Source organism: Thunnus thynnus, chromosome 18 (genome assembly GCF_963924715.1).
Source record: "Thunnus thynnus chromosome 18, fThuThy2.1, whole genome shotgun sequence".
Classification (NCBI taxonomy): domain Eukaryota; kingdom Metazoa; phylum Chordata; class Actinopteri; order Scombriformes; family Scombridae; genus Thunnus; species Thunnus thynnus.
Genome location: NC_089534.1, coordinates 24,201,952 through 24,220,968, shown reverse-complemented (window position 1 = coordinate 24,220,968; position 19,017 = coordinate 24,201,952). Strand labels below are relative to the sequence as shown.

General features: G+C 39.7%; 1 protein-coding gene across 1 annotated transcript; it reads left to right on the top strand.

The window, feature by feature from the left end:
• The first annotated feature begins 6,208 nt into the window (after positions 1-6,208).
• Positions 6,209-12,723, top strand: LOC137169677 (G-protein coupled receptor 4-like). Its single transcript, XM_067572982.1, has 2 exons — positions 6,209-6,531; positions 8,734-12,723. The coding sequence occupies exon 2, from the start codon at positions 8,776-8,778 to the stop codon at positions 9,790-9,792; it is 1,017 nt and encodes a 338-aa protein (XP_067429083.1). The 5' UTR covers positions 6,209-6,531; positions 8,734-8,775; the 3' UTR covers positions 9,793-12,723.
• Positions 12,724-19,017: the final 6,294 nt, after the last annotated feature.

The window sequence follows — 19,017 nt, the reverse complement described above, 5'->3', positions numbered from 1 at the left end:
GCACTGACAGGTCTGGAATATGTCTCATTTAACAGAGGAAGACAAAGTGACACAAAAGTTGATCAGATTAAGGTCACAAAATGACCACCTCTTCACTGGAAAGAGGCACACTGCCAAGAAGGCCTGGTTGTGAGTTTACTGTTTTATATCTGTTTTCTTCATGCTATTTTGCTCACCAGCACAAGCACCTGCATGGTGTGACAATCAATGCAACATCACACTATCACCATTGTCCACAGACCCACTAAATTTGGGGACATGATAAGCCGTGTGCCAACCAGTAAGCAGTGAGGAGTATGTGTACCTCATGAGACCAGCCTTGTGTGTACTTTGATGGCAGGATCCTCATCAGGGCCTCCATTGATGGACGGCCCAGCCTGTAATCAGGCATGAAGTCTTGGCCATCAGAGTACACATCAAGGACTGGCACATGGGGATTTAGTTGTGCATGTATCTGTGCTGTGTCAACCTACAAAAGAAAGGAAACTGTGTTACTTCCCACAATTTTTCTTAATGGTATAACAACATTTGTCTGAACTACCTGGAACATGAAATGTGTATGACATAGACAACATAAAAGCTATTATATGTTGAGGCTATTATGTGTGCTTTCTTTTGTCTACATGGCTGAGATATACTCCACCTTTTGTGTAGGCTTGTGCATGCTATGTTTGGCAAAATGCTGTGATGTCTGATTAGACAACCTACAGCTATCAGTGTGTTTGATGTATTTGTGATGTGTTACTTCAAATACTATTAAAGCAATATATTTGTGTGATTATTACCTCTAGTAAAAGTAGTGCTGTATGCCTCAGGTGTGCTCTCCTGTGTCTCATGCGCTCCTGCTCCTGCTGGAGCATGTCCCATACTGATATCACTGTGCTAATGACTGTGGTTGTATTTGACATACTTCTTGTAGTTCACACAAATTTGGTCGGGCATTAAATCGCCTGATTTTGCTCACCTGGTTCACCATCACTGATTAAACACATGATCCAACATAGAAAACAAACTACTCAAATTGAACTTATGTTGTTTTTTGCATACCCTGACTCCTCATTAGCCAAGACGTTCTATAACGGACAAAAAGTTTCCATTGTTTATTCCTCCCAGTTTCTCACAACCTGCACGGAAAGCGGAGTTACTGGATGCAAGTGTCAAGGTAACGTCAACAATTCTTGTCAACACCTCTGACCAAAAGGTGACTTCATTTTTATATTCGGAGGAAATTTGCTCATCGACTGTAAGATTTTGCTGCCACATATCATACGTTATACAAGCTGCCATGTGAGAACGGGCATGTTTGTGTTCTTTGATCTTTCGGGATAGTCCTTGCCAGTCATTAATTCCAGTTGTCCAGCCCAAATTATGACACTGATTTCCTCTCACCAAAAAGCCAACAGGGCTCACAATAGACACGATACATTTTTGAGGAGTAACACAACCATTTGCGACCTTCAAATCTGCATGGTCCCTGCCTCAAAATAAACTTTTTCACATTTGCATCTGTAATATCTACTGGGAAATTAGCCCTGTCACTGGGGTAAGAAATACCAGTTTTAAGAGCTGATTCCAGGCTAATTTGAGATGCAGAGCTATCTGAGGCTATGTCACTGCTGCTGTCCAGTTTTGCAGGCTGGTTGGTTGTAGATAGGGGCGCTCTGGGCTCTCCCCCTGACTGGATGGTGAAGCTGCGGGCCTGCGCTCTCCCTGTCCTGGTGCTGAAGCTGAATTTTTAACATTCCGTTAACGTTTTTATTATAGCTTGTGTTTTTATTTATGAAATAGCCTATCCTGTTATGACACTTGTGTGGCAGTAGCTATATTTTTCTCTGTATGTGGGTTATAGCCGTTTTTGTGCCTAAAGACAAATTCCCCGTAGGATAGGCTATATGAAAGCCTTATAACATTATATTACTCTGAAAAAAAAAAACTCAGCATAACATATAGGCTAACTAACTTCACACAATAAGGCTGTTTAATAACTGTTCATCTTGCCAAAATGGTCGATAACTGTATAGTAGCTAAACACTGTCAACTATGCAGGAACCCACCTGTTAACATACTGCATCCTTCTTCATATCTGACAGGATTTACCGTTCCAAATATAGTAGTGATTTTCGTAAGTTTGGCAGAAAATTCAGCAGATTTTTCTTTGTTGTGCCGTTTTTGGGCACTGCTTTGATATTTTCCTTTCATTTTCTAAGTGTCTCGGACAGCGGTGCCGATGCTGTCACTGAGCTGTATTGATTTGAATTTCCCACCAATGTATGAATTGGACCAAAAATTTATGTTCAAAATACAGACAATATCATGACCTGAACCTTACGTTGCAGTAAAAAAAAAGATCCACAGTCAAGTAGAATTTATTACCAGAGCATATTGTTCAAGAAAATACCAAAGATCGGTTCAAAGTTTTGTTAAAACAATATCTCCAAACATTTCAGGAAACTAATGAAAAATGGTGCAAGAAATAAAATGTAAACCTGTATGAAAGTAGAAATCACCTATATGCAGAGAACAAGTAACATATTTACACACCCTTTTTCTTGGAATTACATGTGTGAAAGTGCAGGATAAATAAATATATAATTTTGGGATGTCATCAGAGAAGTATTTATGTTGATTAAGAATGACTATTTGTATGAAGAAAGAAAAAAATCAAGTTTACTATGAATTCTTGAAAAATTGTAGTAGATTTATAATTTGTTTTTGGCTTTAATATCCTGTTGAAATACAACAATTTAGTTTCTCTTCTGTGTGTACTTCATTTTTAAGTCAATGATATGAGCTGGTGTGCTTGTTGTGTTCACGTGGTTATAGCATGTTGACTGTATGTGTGCTGGACGCCAGGAAGAATTGCCAGTGATTGTGCCGGTGCTACTGGGGAAGGAAGGAAAGAAAGAAAGAAAGAAAAGGCAAGTTGAAGAATTATTGAGCTGCACAGAGAAGCAGATAATAAAGCAGTTTAGTGCAGCTGTGAGACATCTACAACATGACCAACATCTGTCATTAACACACTGTACTGAGAAGCAGAGACAAGATCATAAAACACTGAAAAATATCTGGACAGTAAAGACAACTAGCGAAAAGCTTGCATTGGAGACTACAGTAAGCAGACGACAGCTGGTATGAAATGATTAAGGAAAACAGCCACTCGATGAATCCAGTGTTGGTTTGAGCCGTCGGAGGCTAACAACAACTGAGCTGACGGAGACGTGGAGGACAGCTCAGCCACAGAAACACAACCAACACAGTCCTGAAGAACAAGAAAATCTCCCAGCTCACTTCCACTGTTCATGTTGTATCATTACTTTAGCCTCACTGTGTTTTTACAGAGCTTGTTAAGTCTAATTGAAGCAACAAAAATCTATTTATCTAATCTATTTAATATTTCATGCTCTGAGTTTTACAATTCATTCTCTCCATTTAATATTTTGTGCTCTCAGGTTAACAGTTCTCACTCTGTTTAATATTTCATGCTTACTGCTTAACAATTCGTACTCTCCATTTAACATTTTATGCTATGCTTTGGGTCCACTTTCCCTTAGAGGGAAGGGTCACTGCAAATCAATACAAAGTTGTTCTGAGTCATCACCTTTATCCTATGATGAAACATTTCTATCCTGATGAGAGTGGTCCCTTCCAGGATGACACTGTCCCAATTCACAGGGCACGAGGGGTCACTGAATGGTTTGATGAGTATGAAAATGATGTGAATCATATGCTATGGCCTTCACAGTCACCAGATTTCAACCCAACTGAAAACCTATGGGAGATTTTGGACCGATGTGTAAGACAGCGCTCAACACCACCATCATCAAAACACCAAATGAGGGAATATCTTTTTGGTGGTAGGCATAAAAATCAGTGGGAGGTATGAGATACTTATCATCATACTTGATCTCAAACGTACAAAGTTTATACATATGTATCAATCAATCTTTATTTATATAGCGCCATATCACAACAGAAGTCATCTCAAGGCACTTTTCACATAGAGCAGGTCAAGACCGTACTCTTTAATTTACAGAGACCCAACAATTCCCCCATGAGCAAGCACTTGGCGACAGCGGTAAGGAAAAACTCCCCTTTAACGGGTAGAAACCTCAAGCAGACCCCGGCTCTTGGTGGGCGGCCATCTGCTTTGACCGGTTGGGTTGAGAGAGAGAAAGAGAGAGGGAAAGGGGGAGGGGGGACAGAAGAAAAACAATGACAACAACAAACAACAACAAGCACATATTTAATATGTCATAGGATGAAGAGATACTACCCAGATAGCAAAATTGCTGTGGCCCAGATCTGGCCCACACCCGACACTTTCGGCACTTTCATCCGGCCCACATACCGCATGGAATGATGGCACTTGAGCAGTCTGCTCCTGTTTGCCAGATCTGGGCCACAAGCAAGCCATATGTCAACCAAGAACAAACCAGATAAACCAGAACTGGCCCACACCCAGAATACACATAACACATAAGAGCATTGTATCTTTACCAAAAAAGGCCCACATTTGAGATATTTGGGCCATATTTGCTATTTTACATGTGGGCCATTTCAGGCTCACATCCATTTTTGTCCGGGCCAGAATGCGGCCAGCAGTGCCACATCATTGCCTGAAGTGGCCCACTTCCTTATGCTATCTGGGTGTTATGGTCAATTATACAAATACATTATACAAAAATACAAATATACACATTTCAAATATAAAGGAATAGATCAGGTAGGTACTTAAAATCAATTTGAGATGTTACATTAATTTGCATCAAAAGACAATTAACTGTTAATTAGTGGAAAGTTAATGTTCAATTATATTCATTATATCATACATTATATATATTATATATATTTTTTCTCCGCAGATACGTGGTTGTTGAAGTGTTTCAGGAAATGATCAGTGTGGTCACTGAACTGAAATTATAACAGTCCTCATGTAGCAGTGGCGGTATACACTACCTTCAAATTAAACTTGTGGCAAGGTTTGTGTGAGTGGTCACGTACACAATAGTCAAAGGGTTCTTGTGGTTTAAGTGAGAATGCTGTTGCTAGAAAAAAAAATCACATGAGCTTGTTATCTTTTCAAAAAAGCATAAGATTTTGTTACTACACATCAACGTCATTGGGAACGAAAAAGAGTTCATGTGAAAAGTAACTTTCACAGGGTCCACCATTTTAAAAATGTCATGCACACTTCACAACCCTTGAACTTGGAACGATCACAGAAATTCCACCCACAAGTTGTGCCTTTAAAATGTCAACTCCGGACATATGAAAGCTTTTCTTGTAAAGAGTTTGACACAGCAGAGTGAGGTGACTTTAACCTGCCAGGGTGTGATACAACAGTTTTACCATTGACTGCAGTCTTGCTATAAATTTGTGTCTTTAAAAGCAATGTAGTTCGACATTTGTGATGTAGTATCAAATTTACAAGCAGACAACATGATTTAGCTAAGACATCACCAATAAGGCAATGCTTTTATGTCAGTATAATACTGTTTTTGGATAATAGTGGTAATATAAAGGGGGTTTTACGTTGTTATGTTGTACAATAAAACTACAAGTATAATAACTTGTGTAGGAAGCAGGAGCACTTTAGAATGATAGATACGCAGTGCAGACATTATTTCATAAAGTGTAACATCTGCAACATTCAGTATATCCACCATCTTAAAGTGCTTCTGCTTCCTGTCCAAGTCATACTCATGTTGTCCTTTATTAGAAAGTCCTGTGCAGTAGTACATACCTCCCTACAGGTTTGAACCTGTAAGCTACACAGAGTATCTTTGCAATAATGAAGATAAAATATCAAGACAGAGAGCACAGAGTTGCACATAAACCAGTAGTAACAGATTTTGTTTACTACTTGCAGTAGAAACAGTAAAGTTGCAGCCAGAAAATCAAAACAGTGAGCTAAAAGATGCTATCAGGCTCTGCATCAACCCTTTTCACACACAAGTAGTTGTGTCCAATCCATTGTTAATATAAAAATACTGATTATAGCTGCTTTAAGAGGTGAAAAAACTCCATTGTGATGTATATTTACACTATGAAAAGACATGTATCAATGTGAAAGTAAAATTGAGAAATAAAGGTTGAGGTATGTGACGTGCTTTATGGCTGTCTCCCCACAAAGTTTCAGCTTTCTTTAAATACAGTTTAATACCGGAAGAATATTCAAGTTATTTCAGCATCTCAGGAGTATAAAATCCTCATTATATCTGCTCCATCACAGTCGAGTGTTTCTCTTCAAACCTTAAATCTACTTCTGTCTTCCCCTTTTTTGTAGTCATCCCTTTCTACTCTCTACTTGCTGATACTTCAACTGTGGCTGTCTTGTCTCTATCTTGTGTAGTAATTGTTTGAGAGCATCATGTGGGATTGTAGTGGTTTGACTTTATGTCAGCAGCTGTGAAGAGTCTCTTCTGAAGCTCGTCCTCTGACCCTCCTGGATTGATCTGTGGAATGTGTCTGAAACTCTTCACCCACTGGATAGATTCAAAATCAAGACACACCTCAAACCAAAAACAACAGGTGAGGTCATTAATGATTACATTTCTGGTTGTAAGATTTCTGGAAAGTATACTAGACTTAAGAAAAAATGCCTCAAAAGAGTAACAATGAAAAGGTTAAAAATGTGTGGTATGTTTGCATGTTTTTCAAGCAGGTTGTTAAGAGTATTCATTTATTTTGAAACCTCACTTCGCTAGTTCTCTTTTTGTCTCCAGTGGACTGCTGACAGGGAAAGAAGGCATGCTTGAGGCTGTGTGAGTCAGCATTGCAAGAATAATTAGGCTAAAAATATTGAATCTCTGCAGGGCTGAATGTTTTTCTGCGGCTCTCCCAGCAGTGGTCACTACTACAGGCTGGACAGTACAACAGAGAAGTGCTTAACATGAAGAAAGAGGGAAAATTCACAGGAATGTACTGGTGGACTATGAGATCTCTGAAGCATAGCTTTGCTATTAGGGAGGCAAGCTATGACAGATGGATTTTGGACGTTTGTAAAATAGGACATTTAAGATGAGATAAGATGAGATAAACTTTAATGTCCCAAAGGAAATTTGTCTTGGGCAAAAGTACTACACAAGTTACAATCAAGTGATACATGACAAAACAGTACATGGACAAAAATATACCTCATTACAAGACAATACATGACAAAATATTTCCTGTACAGAAACATACCTGAATGACAAGAAGATGCAGTGGTGCACTAGTTTAAAAAAGTGCCGAACTGAACTACGATCACACAATGCAATAAAAGATCACTAAATATTAGATTCACTAGACAGTGCTGTGGTGCATACATGCAAAAGGTAGTACACACAGCTGCGATCCAACAGTAAGCAATACATGACCAACATGATCAATGTAATTCAAAAGCGACCACTCAGACACCAGTTGATTACATTCAACTAGAACAGATAAGATATTGCAACATAACCAAAGACCATCACCATCAGATGTTGCATGTAACCCAAGATAACGTAAGTGAAACATAGATAACTACCTAGACTAAAAACTACAGTGCCTTCCACCTTATAGCACCTCCTTCACTGTACTTGAGGTACCACTAAGGATAAGTTATTGCACATAACCCATGGCAAAAAGTGAGATATAATTCACTTTGTAATTGATAAAACCTCAATCAGCTGGATCAGCTGCGTAAAGCAGGCCTGCGTTGGGATTATGTGATAAAATAAATTTAAATATTGTTTAATGTGAAAAAGAGACAATGATTACTAGGGATGTGCAGATGGTCCAGTATTTGTATTTGTATCTATATTTGTTGAGGCAGCAAAATTATTTAGATTTTTATTTGAATAAAAGTGGAAAGAGTCTTAGAAATCCTGTTTTTGTTTTTATTATGCTTTTAATTTTAGAAAATTAAAGTTTTACAATAAGTGTTCATGAATAAACTACCCTATAAGGGAGGTCACCACACCGGGTCTTGACCTGGAGTCTCCCAGATCATAGATAACTGCGCTGACTACTGAGCTAAAACTTTACTCATTGCAGACACACCTCTACATATTTATACACCCATAACACAGAGAGAGTGTGTAATGTGTCGGGAAGAACATCAAAGGTGGTTACTGTTTTGCACTTTTCATTTATTGCCTATTTTTTACAACCTAACTTTGCGGAAAGGGAGCAACAGGTTATGGAGAGTACCTTGAAAGCACTTTGCTTGTGTCAGTAGCTCAGCTTTATCTCTGGGGAACACTCCCAATGCTGGGAGTGATGCTCAAATAAGGAAATGTGCGTCATGCAGCAGGTGGATGCGACTCCCCTCGTTTAGAACAGCGGCGCAGAAGACAGAGACTGAGAAAGTAATGTAGTAACTGATCTGCACGCTGGTATCTGCACGCTGGTATTTCACAGGGTTTTTTTTCTTCCCGAAAACAAGTAATTTTTAAAAAATATTTGTATGGAACAAATATTCATAAAAAACCCACTATTTGTGCTTTGCTGAATAATGTATTTGTAATCACCCCTAATGACTACCTTTAGGCTAGAGGAAAGAGGAAATCCCACACTAATTGTAAAAAGCAGCAATAAAAGCATATGACATGAATAGAACAGTCTTCACAGTTATAGGCCCATTGTTAGTAAGAGGAGAAGAACACTTAGTAGCCAGACTAATGACTGAGTAAGCTCATGTCACCTGTGTCACTTTAACTCAAACTGACAAACTGTTCCTATGAAACTATGTTTTCTTTACACTTGCAGGTGAATTTCCAATCAGAAAAGTGACAGAAAACTGAAGCAACAATGAATGCCACAAACACATCATACTCAACTCAGTGTGTTGATATTGGTGCAAGTGCCATTAGTGACCTCAAGATGGCTGTTTACATCCTGGCTTTTATCTTTGGTTTGATCTTCAATGTGCTGATGCTGGGTCCCATTTTTCAACAAGTGCAGAGGCAAAATATTATAGGCATCTTCCTGCTAAACCTGTCCCTCTCAGACATGCTTTACCTCTTCACCATACCCCTTTGGATCAGTTATTATCGACAGGACCATCACTGGAACCTAGGTGTTATGAGCTGCAAAGTAGCCGGCTTCTTCTACTACTCCAACATGTACATCAGTATCTACCTGCTCTGCTGTATCTCTGTGCACCGCTGTCTGGTGGTCATGTACCCCCACCGCTCCAAAACCCACCGTACATCATATTACGCCTGGGCACAGTGCGCTATTGTTCATGTTGTAGTGGTGGTGCTGCACATCGTGGGGCTGATCTATGACAATCTCAAAGATGCCCATGATGACAAAAACGACAATGACCGTTGTTATGAGACCTATCCCATGCAGAGGCCTGTTGCCTTGTTCAACCTGCTCCGAGTGGGCTTTGGCTTCCTGCTGCCCCTGCTGGTGTTGACTGTCAGCTACTGGAGGATACTAGCCACTGTAGGCCAACGTCCCCACCTGAATGCCCAGGCTAAGAGGAAGGTCCGCATGCTGTCTTTTGGGGTAATTGGCATCTTCTCAATTTGCTACGCTCCATATCACATTATCCTGCTCGCACGCTCACTAGTCTTCTACCAGAGTGACAACACCCATCCTGATGGAAGTTACTGCCAGTTTGAACAGAAGATGCATTTCTTCTTCTCATGCACACTGGCACTGTCCAGTCTGAACTGTGTGGTGGACCCTGTGTTGTATGTATTAGTCAGTAACGGAGTCCAAAAGGAGGTGACTCTCTGCTGGAGGAGGAATACAAGGACACAGACAGAGGACTTTGCTCTATCTACACATCACAGAGGACAGCCTAATAGCAATTAAATATGAAAATTAAGCTGTATATGTGATATATGGGTAGAAAAATCCACCTGTGCACTTGTATGCATATGTGTGTGTAGATGTGCATACATATGATTATGCGTAATACTGTCGCTGTACTCATGTCTTCATCTTCAGTGTTAGCGAGTGAGTAGCTGGATTATTCATATCCCATCAACCCTTCGTATACAGACAATCAGAAACCACATTGCCTCATTTGTCTGTTTTTATCTTCCCTCATATCCTGCACATAGAAGAGGGGGTCAAATGCATCTCAATTATTCAGTTAGGGGGAGCAAAGTTATGGTTTTGCTACCTCACTTTTTGTCTTTTTAAAAATAAACTTATCATCATACAGTCCCTGCAATCAGATGATTATATTTGAGCAGCCTATATCAATGATCATTTTTCTATTTTCAGCAACTGACAAACACAAGTATAAAAAAAATCTGATGTTTTTGGACCACCCCTTGAGTGGTTTCAGTCCAACCCATCGTGAGAGACAGACAACTTGTTCAGACTTCTGCAAAATACTCTGCTTTAGTTTCAGCTTTAGTCAGATTTTGGTTGGAATTATTTTTAAATATGATGACGCATCACATGTAATGATCCCTCATCCGGTCTCTCTGCGCTGTGCTTTCATTATTATGATTATTCTCTCATTTTCTCATGCAGGGTAAATGAGAGCTGCAAGCTTACTCTAAGGGGAAGTAAAGTCTAGTCCTCAACTACAATGGCCCTTTTTAAGTCTTGAGGAGCAAAAATCACCTTCTGAGTTGTGCATTAAAATAGTCCTTGATTTGAGATAATGTAGGTTAAAATGATCTGTTTCAGAAGTTATGATTATTCATTCCTGTTTAATGTTACAACTACATCAGCTAGTGGTGCTAATAGCTACCACTAGAACCTGTGTGTGGGACTGGAATTAGATAGTCGTTGTGAGTCCATATTATTTGTGCTTTGTTGCAATAGTTAGACTTTGAAGATGCCTTGTGAGTATTGAGAACAGCAATAGCATCAAAATTGCACAAAAACATGCTTTTCTCCAATGCAAATATTAAAACTGTTATTTCACTCTCCATTTTACATCCTTGTACTTATTTATTTGTTCTTGGGTGGTGTCATGATCCTGTCACAGTCTGGCTTTATGTCCCTTGGTTGTCATTCTCCACCAGTCCACCAGTTGCCCTCTGACTTTTTCCCTGTTTGTTTAGACTGGACCAAGTGGGAGAAGGACAGATATGTTGCAGATTATATTAAAGGACCACTTGAGATATTATTGCATGTTGCATTGAACCTTTGTCCAGACATTTTACTGCCTACTGCTTGATTTGAAGAGCGTACAGGACTGAAGTGAAATCTGAAATACTTTTGCCTTCACCTGGGGCCTGTACTACGAAGCAAGTTCAACATACACGGGATATATTTTTGTTATAACCCTTTTTGTTACTAACCCTGACAACCACAATAACGCTAAGCAGTCACATGATGGTGGTTATCAACTTGGTAAGTCAACCCTGGTTTTCCCAATCTAGCCCTGAGCACGTTCACATAAAAGTGGCGGTGTTTGCAGCATATAACCACTCGCAAACAAGTCTACTGGCAGCAGAGCAGCATACCTCACAAATGAAGAACAAACTATAATATTAAACAAATATGAAGAATTAAAATACATCATCCAGGCAAAGAGCAACACAGTTATAGCTACCAAATGCAGGAAGGACAGCTGGTAAAAAATCACCGACTGCATGAATGTGCAAGTTAGTAGTCTTATAATATCACTGCACCATCATTAGGGCACCAGTAGATCTGACTATAATTACATTTGTTTATTCCATTTGTAACCTGGGTCACAAAGGGTTAACAACACAGAAGTGCTTCAGCCAATCAGAGTGCAGGTCCACAGCACCGCAGGCAAGCTACACAGCGTACACTAGTCAGACGCTGGGTGACACTGTTGAGAAAGGACCTACTGCTGAACGCTCATAGAAGTGTGTGTGTGAAAGGCTGCTCACTGAAACCTGCCGAGTGACACAGAGGAACTCCCGAATTGGTCAGGTTTTTTGAGTTGATTTGAAGTTGATGGCGAGCCAAACCAGACGAGACCATTAGATCTCTGGATTGAAGATCCCTGAACTGAGAGCCCAGAGCCGAGAACTGTCAACCTTACCTCTCTCCTGCCACGGCGGTAGGGTAAACATCTTAACTGCACAAGGCCAGCACCACTTTCATGCTCAACCCCCAGCCCCACTTGCACAATCCAAAGTCCCAGACTCTGACTTTACTCTTCATTTTTTGACTTGATTTGGAAAAGACACTTACCTTCTTCATTCTTCTTCAAACGCATTCCCTGTGCCTGTGGAAGGACCGAGCCATAACCAGCACTGGTTTAAATGAGTGGACTGAGTATTCATACTATTGATATGGTGTATTATTGTGCCTTGGTTAAAGTGATTCTGTTATTGCTAGAGCAGTGAATGGTGAACTGTTGCAAGGTTGAAGAGTGTTGTGAAGTGATAATATTGAACAGGATATGGTTCTGATATTGTTACCTAACTAACCTTGGATCCAGATATTGAGGATTTAGTTTACCTATAGAAGGGTGCACCCAGTCAAAACAGGAAAATAGTTGAAAAGAACTCAGTGGTTCAAAACCAAAAGAAAAAGTGACAGAAGAAATAATTTGCTGCTAAATTGAAACTGAGAAACTGTGGAATTCAACTATTAACTGCACTTAAAGTATTTTTATTTATTTTGTTTATTTTAAAAAAAGATAATACAAGGTACCAGTTTGCAGCTTCTTGTCTCGTGTGGTCATTTAATGTTGCAAATAGCCATTTCTGCCTCCTGTCCGAATCTGGTATCCTCTGATTCTGGTCCAACATTATTAAAATCCTTACTAAATAGTAGTGTTAGAAGCCGAGTGCTACACATTACATTAATGTGTTGCTTAGATGTAGTCTTATGGCGTGTATGCAGTTTTTCTTTAAGCTGCAACCCTGGTAGGGTACTTCTTATTTGCTCCCACTGATGTGGGAGCAAATAAAAAATAAATATAAAAACATAATTAAAATCAGTAAGTAGTCTTACTTTCATATCTTATAAGCAAAACAAGTAGGTGCGTAAATCAGTCTGTTTTAGGATATCGGTATACAACAGCACGATGACATGGCTTTGACATTACTTGCAGCCAACAGGATAAAGAATGAGATGAAAAAGACAGGAGGGGGCCCTCCTACACAGGAGTACACTCCTGCTGAGGAGCTGGTTCTCTCCAATAATGACGGATGGAAGGAGTGGAAGGGGGTGTTTCTTCAGACCCTGGTGGAAGTGTCAGCTGTTCCCAACAGGCCACATTTGTACAGGGTATGTGTCAATGAGTCAATGTGAAACTACTGGGTTGCTAATGAAAGACAATTATACAATATACTAATTATTGTGGGAGTAAGTAACTTGTATTTACTTTCTCTACAGTTGATGGGGAGACACTGGTGTTGTTTCAGGTTGGAGCAGACAATGTGAGGTCTCTCTATAAGAGGACTTTAGAGCTTGATATTGACTACAAAAAATATATGATCAAAAAAGTGATACTCGAGGTGGAGAAACTAGAGTACAAAAAGAAGGCAATTCAGTAAAGTAATTTATTTCCAGGCATGGGATTACAACTAAAATGTATTTTTCCTTTTTTCCCGGAACGAGAGAACAAAAGATTAAAGAAGAATGAATAAAGACTAAATGAAAACACAAAAAAGGCCTGTTTGTGCAAAAAATTGCTGTGTGATGGCCTCTCTCACAGCCCTGCCTGTATGGTGGACTAGTATTACGGGGTCCACTACATCAGTGTTGTAGGCTGACACGAGGGATCCTCTCCTTCTGTATGGTGGCTATATTGTGGAGTACAACACAGGCCGAGATGATCCTGCAAGCCTGGTCTGGTGCCACCCTGAGCCCATGTAGGCAAGTGAAGCTGGCCTTCAGTATCCCAAGTGTCATCTCAATCCTGACCCTGGTCTTGGTAAGGGCCGTGTTACGGTAACAAAATTACAAGCATTCACATGGCTGCCACATCGTATTTGCAGCTGTTCTCTTCAAGGACCAAACGGGCCTGATAAACCATAGACATATGCCTATCATGCTTTGTTCTACATGTTATGTGAGTGAAATAATGTGTGTCATTGCTTGTAAAGTAGGTTGCCCTGCACTGACAGGTCTGGAATATGTCTCATTTAACAGAGGAAGACAAAGTGACACAAAAGTTGATCAGATTAAGGTCACAAAATGACCACCTCTTCACTGGAAAGAGGCACACTGCCAAGAAGGCCTGGTTGTGAGTTTACTGCTTTATATCTGTTTTCTTCATGCTATTTTGCTCACCAGCACAAGCACCTGCATGGTGTGACAATCAATGCAACATCACACTATCACCATTGTCCACAGACCCACTAAATTTGGGGACATGATAAGCCGTGTGCCAACCAGTAAACAGTGAGGAGTATGTGTACCTCATGAGACCAGCTTTGTGTGTACTTTGATGGCAGGATCCTCATCAGGGCCTCCATTGATGGACGGCCCAGCCTGTAATCAGGCATGAGGTCTTGGCCATCAGAGTACACATCAAGGACTGGCACATGGGGATTTAGTTGTGAATGTATCGGTGCCCTGTCAACCTACAAAAGAAAGGAAACTGTGTTACTTCCCACAATTTTTCTTCATGGTATAACAACATTTGTCTGAACTACCTGGAACATGAAATGTGTATGACATAGACAACATAAAAACTATTATATGTTGAGGCTATTATATATGCTTTCTTTTGTCTACATGGCTGAGATATACTCCACATTTTGTGTAGGCTTGTGCATGCTATGTTTGGCAAAATGCTGTGATGTCTGATTAGACAACCTACAGCTATCAGTGTGTTTGATGTATTTGTGATGTATTAGTTCAAATACTATTAAAGCAATATATTTGTGTGATTATTACCTCTAGTAAAAGTAGTGCTGTATGCCTCAGGTGTGCTCTCCTGTGTCTCATGCGCTCCTGCTCCTGCTGGAGCATGTCCCATACTGAAATCACTGTGCTAATGACTGTGGTTGTATTTGACATACTTCTTGTAGATCACACAAATTTGGTCAGGCATTATCTGACACTTATAAAGGCCTGGTATCTGAAATTCTAAATGAGTTGACAGGATTCAGCTGGCATCACAGCTGATAGTTTGTGAAAACATCTAATTACATTCAGCAGCTGAATTGCTGATAACAGTGATTGGATTAAATGACACTGCTGATCACAGTGACAGAGTGAATGCCATAGCAAGGCAAGGTTAAGGACAATTCAGTCATTGCAGTCAATGGGCAGGTAGCCGATCATTGTGGCAAACAATGACAAGTGACTCAATAACAATGTAAAAACAAGTAAACGTGTACACAGTATCATGAAGGTGGGGGTGCAGGCAACTACAGTGGAAACCGCTTCTAGTGATCAGGATTACAGTGATCAACCACTTATATGGATGAAAAAGCTTGGGACAGAAATATTCCTATACAAATGCTTTTTAAAATAATTTACTTATAGTAATAAAGTAGTCTGCTGCCGTGTTCATTTTGGGTCTTTTAGATGAAAACATATGGAAGAACATTTTAAAACTATGGTAATTCTGTGATATTTCTTTTATTATCTTACTCCCATGATACACATATGATGTGTATCTAGCGGCTGCAGCACAATTATCAGGCATTGCAGCGCATCTCCGCAGGTTTGTGTGGAGGTGTGAGGTTGCCTGTTTATTTGTAGCTGCTGTGAAGCAGTTAGAAAATATTTTTTATTCCTCTCATTCACCGACTTTCTCGCTACCACTGCTCCCCTCTTCTTATCCACTCTCTAGCTCGCTCAACCACTGCCTCGCTCTTTCTCTCCCTCTCTCTCTTGTCTTTTAAAAGAAGTCGGGGAGCCGACAGCAAAGCCTCACTTTACTTTTAACGTTATCAAATGAAGAGAAATGTCCTCCCCTCTTTCTAGTAACATGTTTGTCCTCCCCCATGGCAGGGTTACAGCTCTAATCAGTCTGATCGCTGTAATATACAAATGTCAATTAATCTGCATGAGTAATAAAGAAAAAGAAGAAATCGACGTAATCATTATAAGCGTTTTACACTGTATTTTATTGCATTAATGCAGAAGATCGAGCTGTGACGCTGTCATTAGAAACGGACGTCGCTTCACATGACGCCTCAGAGGAGAGGACGTCTCATGTCTCTTAAAACAACTTTCCTCGATTCCTCTCTCGCTTGGTTTCCTTGCGTCTCTCCTTGCACTCACGGGAGGGACTAAGACGCAAGGAAAAGACGCAAGTGAGGGAAACGTGGATGCAATTTAAGAGACTTGGGATGCACCCTGTGTCCTGCATTTTGGGTCCTAAATTAAGTAATTGCAACAGGCAGAGCTGAGTCCCTCACTGCTGAGAACGCCTGATTTTGCTCACCTGGTTCACTATCACTGATTAAACACATGATCCAACATACAAAACAAACTACTCTAATTGAACTTGTTTTGTTTTTTGCATACCCTGATTCCTCATTAGCCAAGACGTTCTATAACGGACAAAAAGTTTCCATTGTTTATTCCTCCCAGTTTCTCACAACCTGCACAGAAAGCGGAGTTACTGGATGCAAGTGTCAAGGTAACGTCGACAATTCTTGTCAACACCTCTGACCAAAAGGTGACTTCATTTTTATATTCGGAGGAAATTTGCTCATCGACTGTAAGATTTTGCTGCCACATATCATATGTTATACAAGCTGCCATGTGAGAACGGGCATGTTTGTGTTCTTTGATCTTTCGGGATAGTCCTTGCCAGTCATTAATTCCAGTTGTCCAGGCCAAATTATGACACTGATTTCCTCTCATCAAAAAGCCAACAGGGCTCACAATAGACACGATACATTTTTGAGGAGTAACACAACCATTTGCGACCTTCAAATCTGCATGGTCCCTGCCTCAAAATAAACTTTTTCACATTTGCATCTGTAATATTTACTGGGAAATTAGCCCTGTCACTGGGGTAAGAAATACCAGTTTTAAGAGCTGATTCCAGGCTAATTTGAGATGCAGAGCTATCTGAGGCTATGTCACTGCTGCTGTCCAGTTTTGCAGGCTGGTTGGTTGTAGATAGGGGCGCACGGGGCTCTCCCCCTGACTGGATGGTGAAGCTGGGGGCCTGTGCTTTCCCTGTCCTGGTGCTGAAGCTGAATTTTTAACATTCCGTTAACATTTTTATTATAGCTTGTGTTTTTATTTATGAAATAGCCTATCCTGTATTTATGACACTTGTGTGGCAGTAGCTATATTTTTCTCTGTATGTGGGTTATAGCCGTTTTTGTGCCTAAAGACAAATTCCCCATAGAATAGGCTATATGAAAGCCTTATAACATTATATTACTCTGAAAAAAAAACTCAGCATAACATATAGGCTAACTAACGTCACACAATAAGGCTGTTTAATAACTGTTCATCTTGCCAAAATGGTCGATAACTGTATAGTAGCTAAACACTGTCAACTATGCAGGAACCCACCTGTTAACATACTGCATCCTTCTTCATATCTGACAGGATTTACCGTTCCAAATATAGTAGTGATTTTTGTAAGTTTGGCAGAAAATTCAGCAGATTTTTCTTTGTTGTGCCATTTTTGGGCACCGCTTTGATATTTTCCTTTCATTTTCTAAGTGTCTCAGACAGCGGTGCCGATGCTGTCACTGAGCTGTATTGATTTGAATTTCCCACCAATGTATGAATTGGACCAAAAATCCCTGACGTTTGTTTTATTTTAATGTTCAAAATACAGACAATATCATGACCTGAACCCTACGTTGCAGTAAAAAAAAAGATCCACAGTCAAGTAGAATTTATTACCAGAGCATATTGTTCAAGAAAATACCAAAGATTGGTTCAAAGTTTTGTTAAAACAATATCTCCAAACATTTCAGGAAACTAATGAAAAATGGTGCAAGAAATAAAATGTAAACCTGTATGAAAGTAGAAATCACCTATATGCAGAGAACAAGTAATATATTTACACACCCTTTTTCTTGAAATTACATGTGTGAAAGTGCAGGATAAATAAATATATAATTTTGGGATGTCATCAGAGAAGTATTTATGTTGATTAAGAATGACTATTTGTATGAAAGAAAAAAAATCAAGTTTACTATGAATTCTTGAACAATTGTAGTAGATTTATAATTTGTTTTTGGCTTTAATATCCTGTTGAAAAACAACAATTTAGTTTCTCTTCTGTGTGTACTTCATTTTTAAGTCAATGATATGAGCTGGTGTGCTTGTTGTGTTCACGTGGTTATAGTATGTTGACTGTATGTGTGCTGGACGCCAGGAAGAATTGCCAGTGATTGTGCCGGTGCTACTGGGGAAGGAAGGAAAGAAAGAAAAGGTAAGCTGCAGAACTTCAGAAGAAAATGTCTGTAAATTGATGCAGTGCAGATTATTGAGCTGCACAGAGAAGCAGATAATAAAGCAGTTTAGTGCAGCTGTGAGACATCTACAACATGACCAACATCTGTCATTAACACACTGTACTGAGAAGCAGAGACAAGATCATAAAACACTGAAAAATATCTGGACAGTAAAGACAACTAGCGAAAAGCTTGCATTGGAGACTGCAGTAATCAGACGACAGCTGGTATGAAATGATTAAGGAAAACAGCCACTCGATGAATCCAGTGTTGGTTTGAGCCGTCGGAGGCTAATGACAACTGAGCTAACGGAGACGTGGAGGACAGCTCAGCCACAGAAACACAACCAACACAGTCCTGAAGAACAAGAAAATCTCCCAGCTCACTTCCACTGTTCATGTTGTATCATTACTTTAGCCTCACTGTGTTTTTACATAGCTTGTTAAGTCTAATTGCGGAAACAAAAATCTATTTATCTAATCTATTTAATATTTCATGCTCTGAGTTTTACAACTTGTTCTCTTCATTTAATATTTCATACTCTCCATTTTACAATTCATTCTCTCCGTTTAATATTTTGTGCTCTCAGGTTAACAGTTCTCACTCTGTTTAATATTTCATGCTTACTGCTTAACAATTCGTACTCTCCATTCAACATTTTATGCTATCGTTCCCTTAGAGGGAAGGGTCACTGCAAATCAATACAAAGTTGTTCTGAGTCATCACCTTTATCCTATGATGAAACATTTCTATCCTG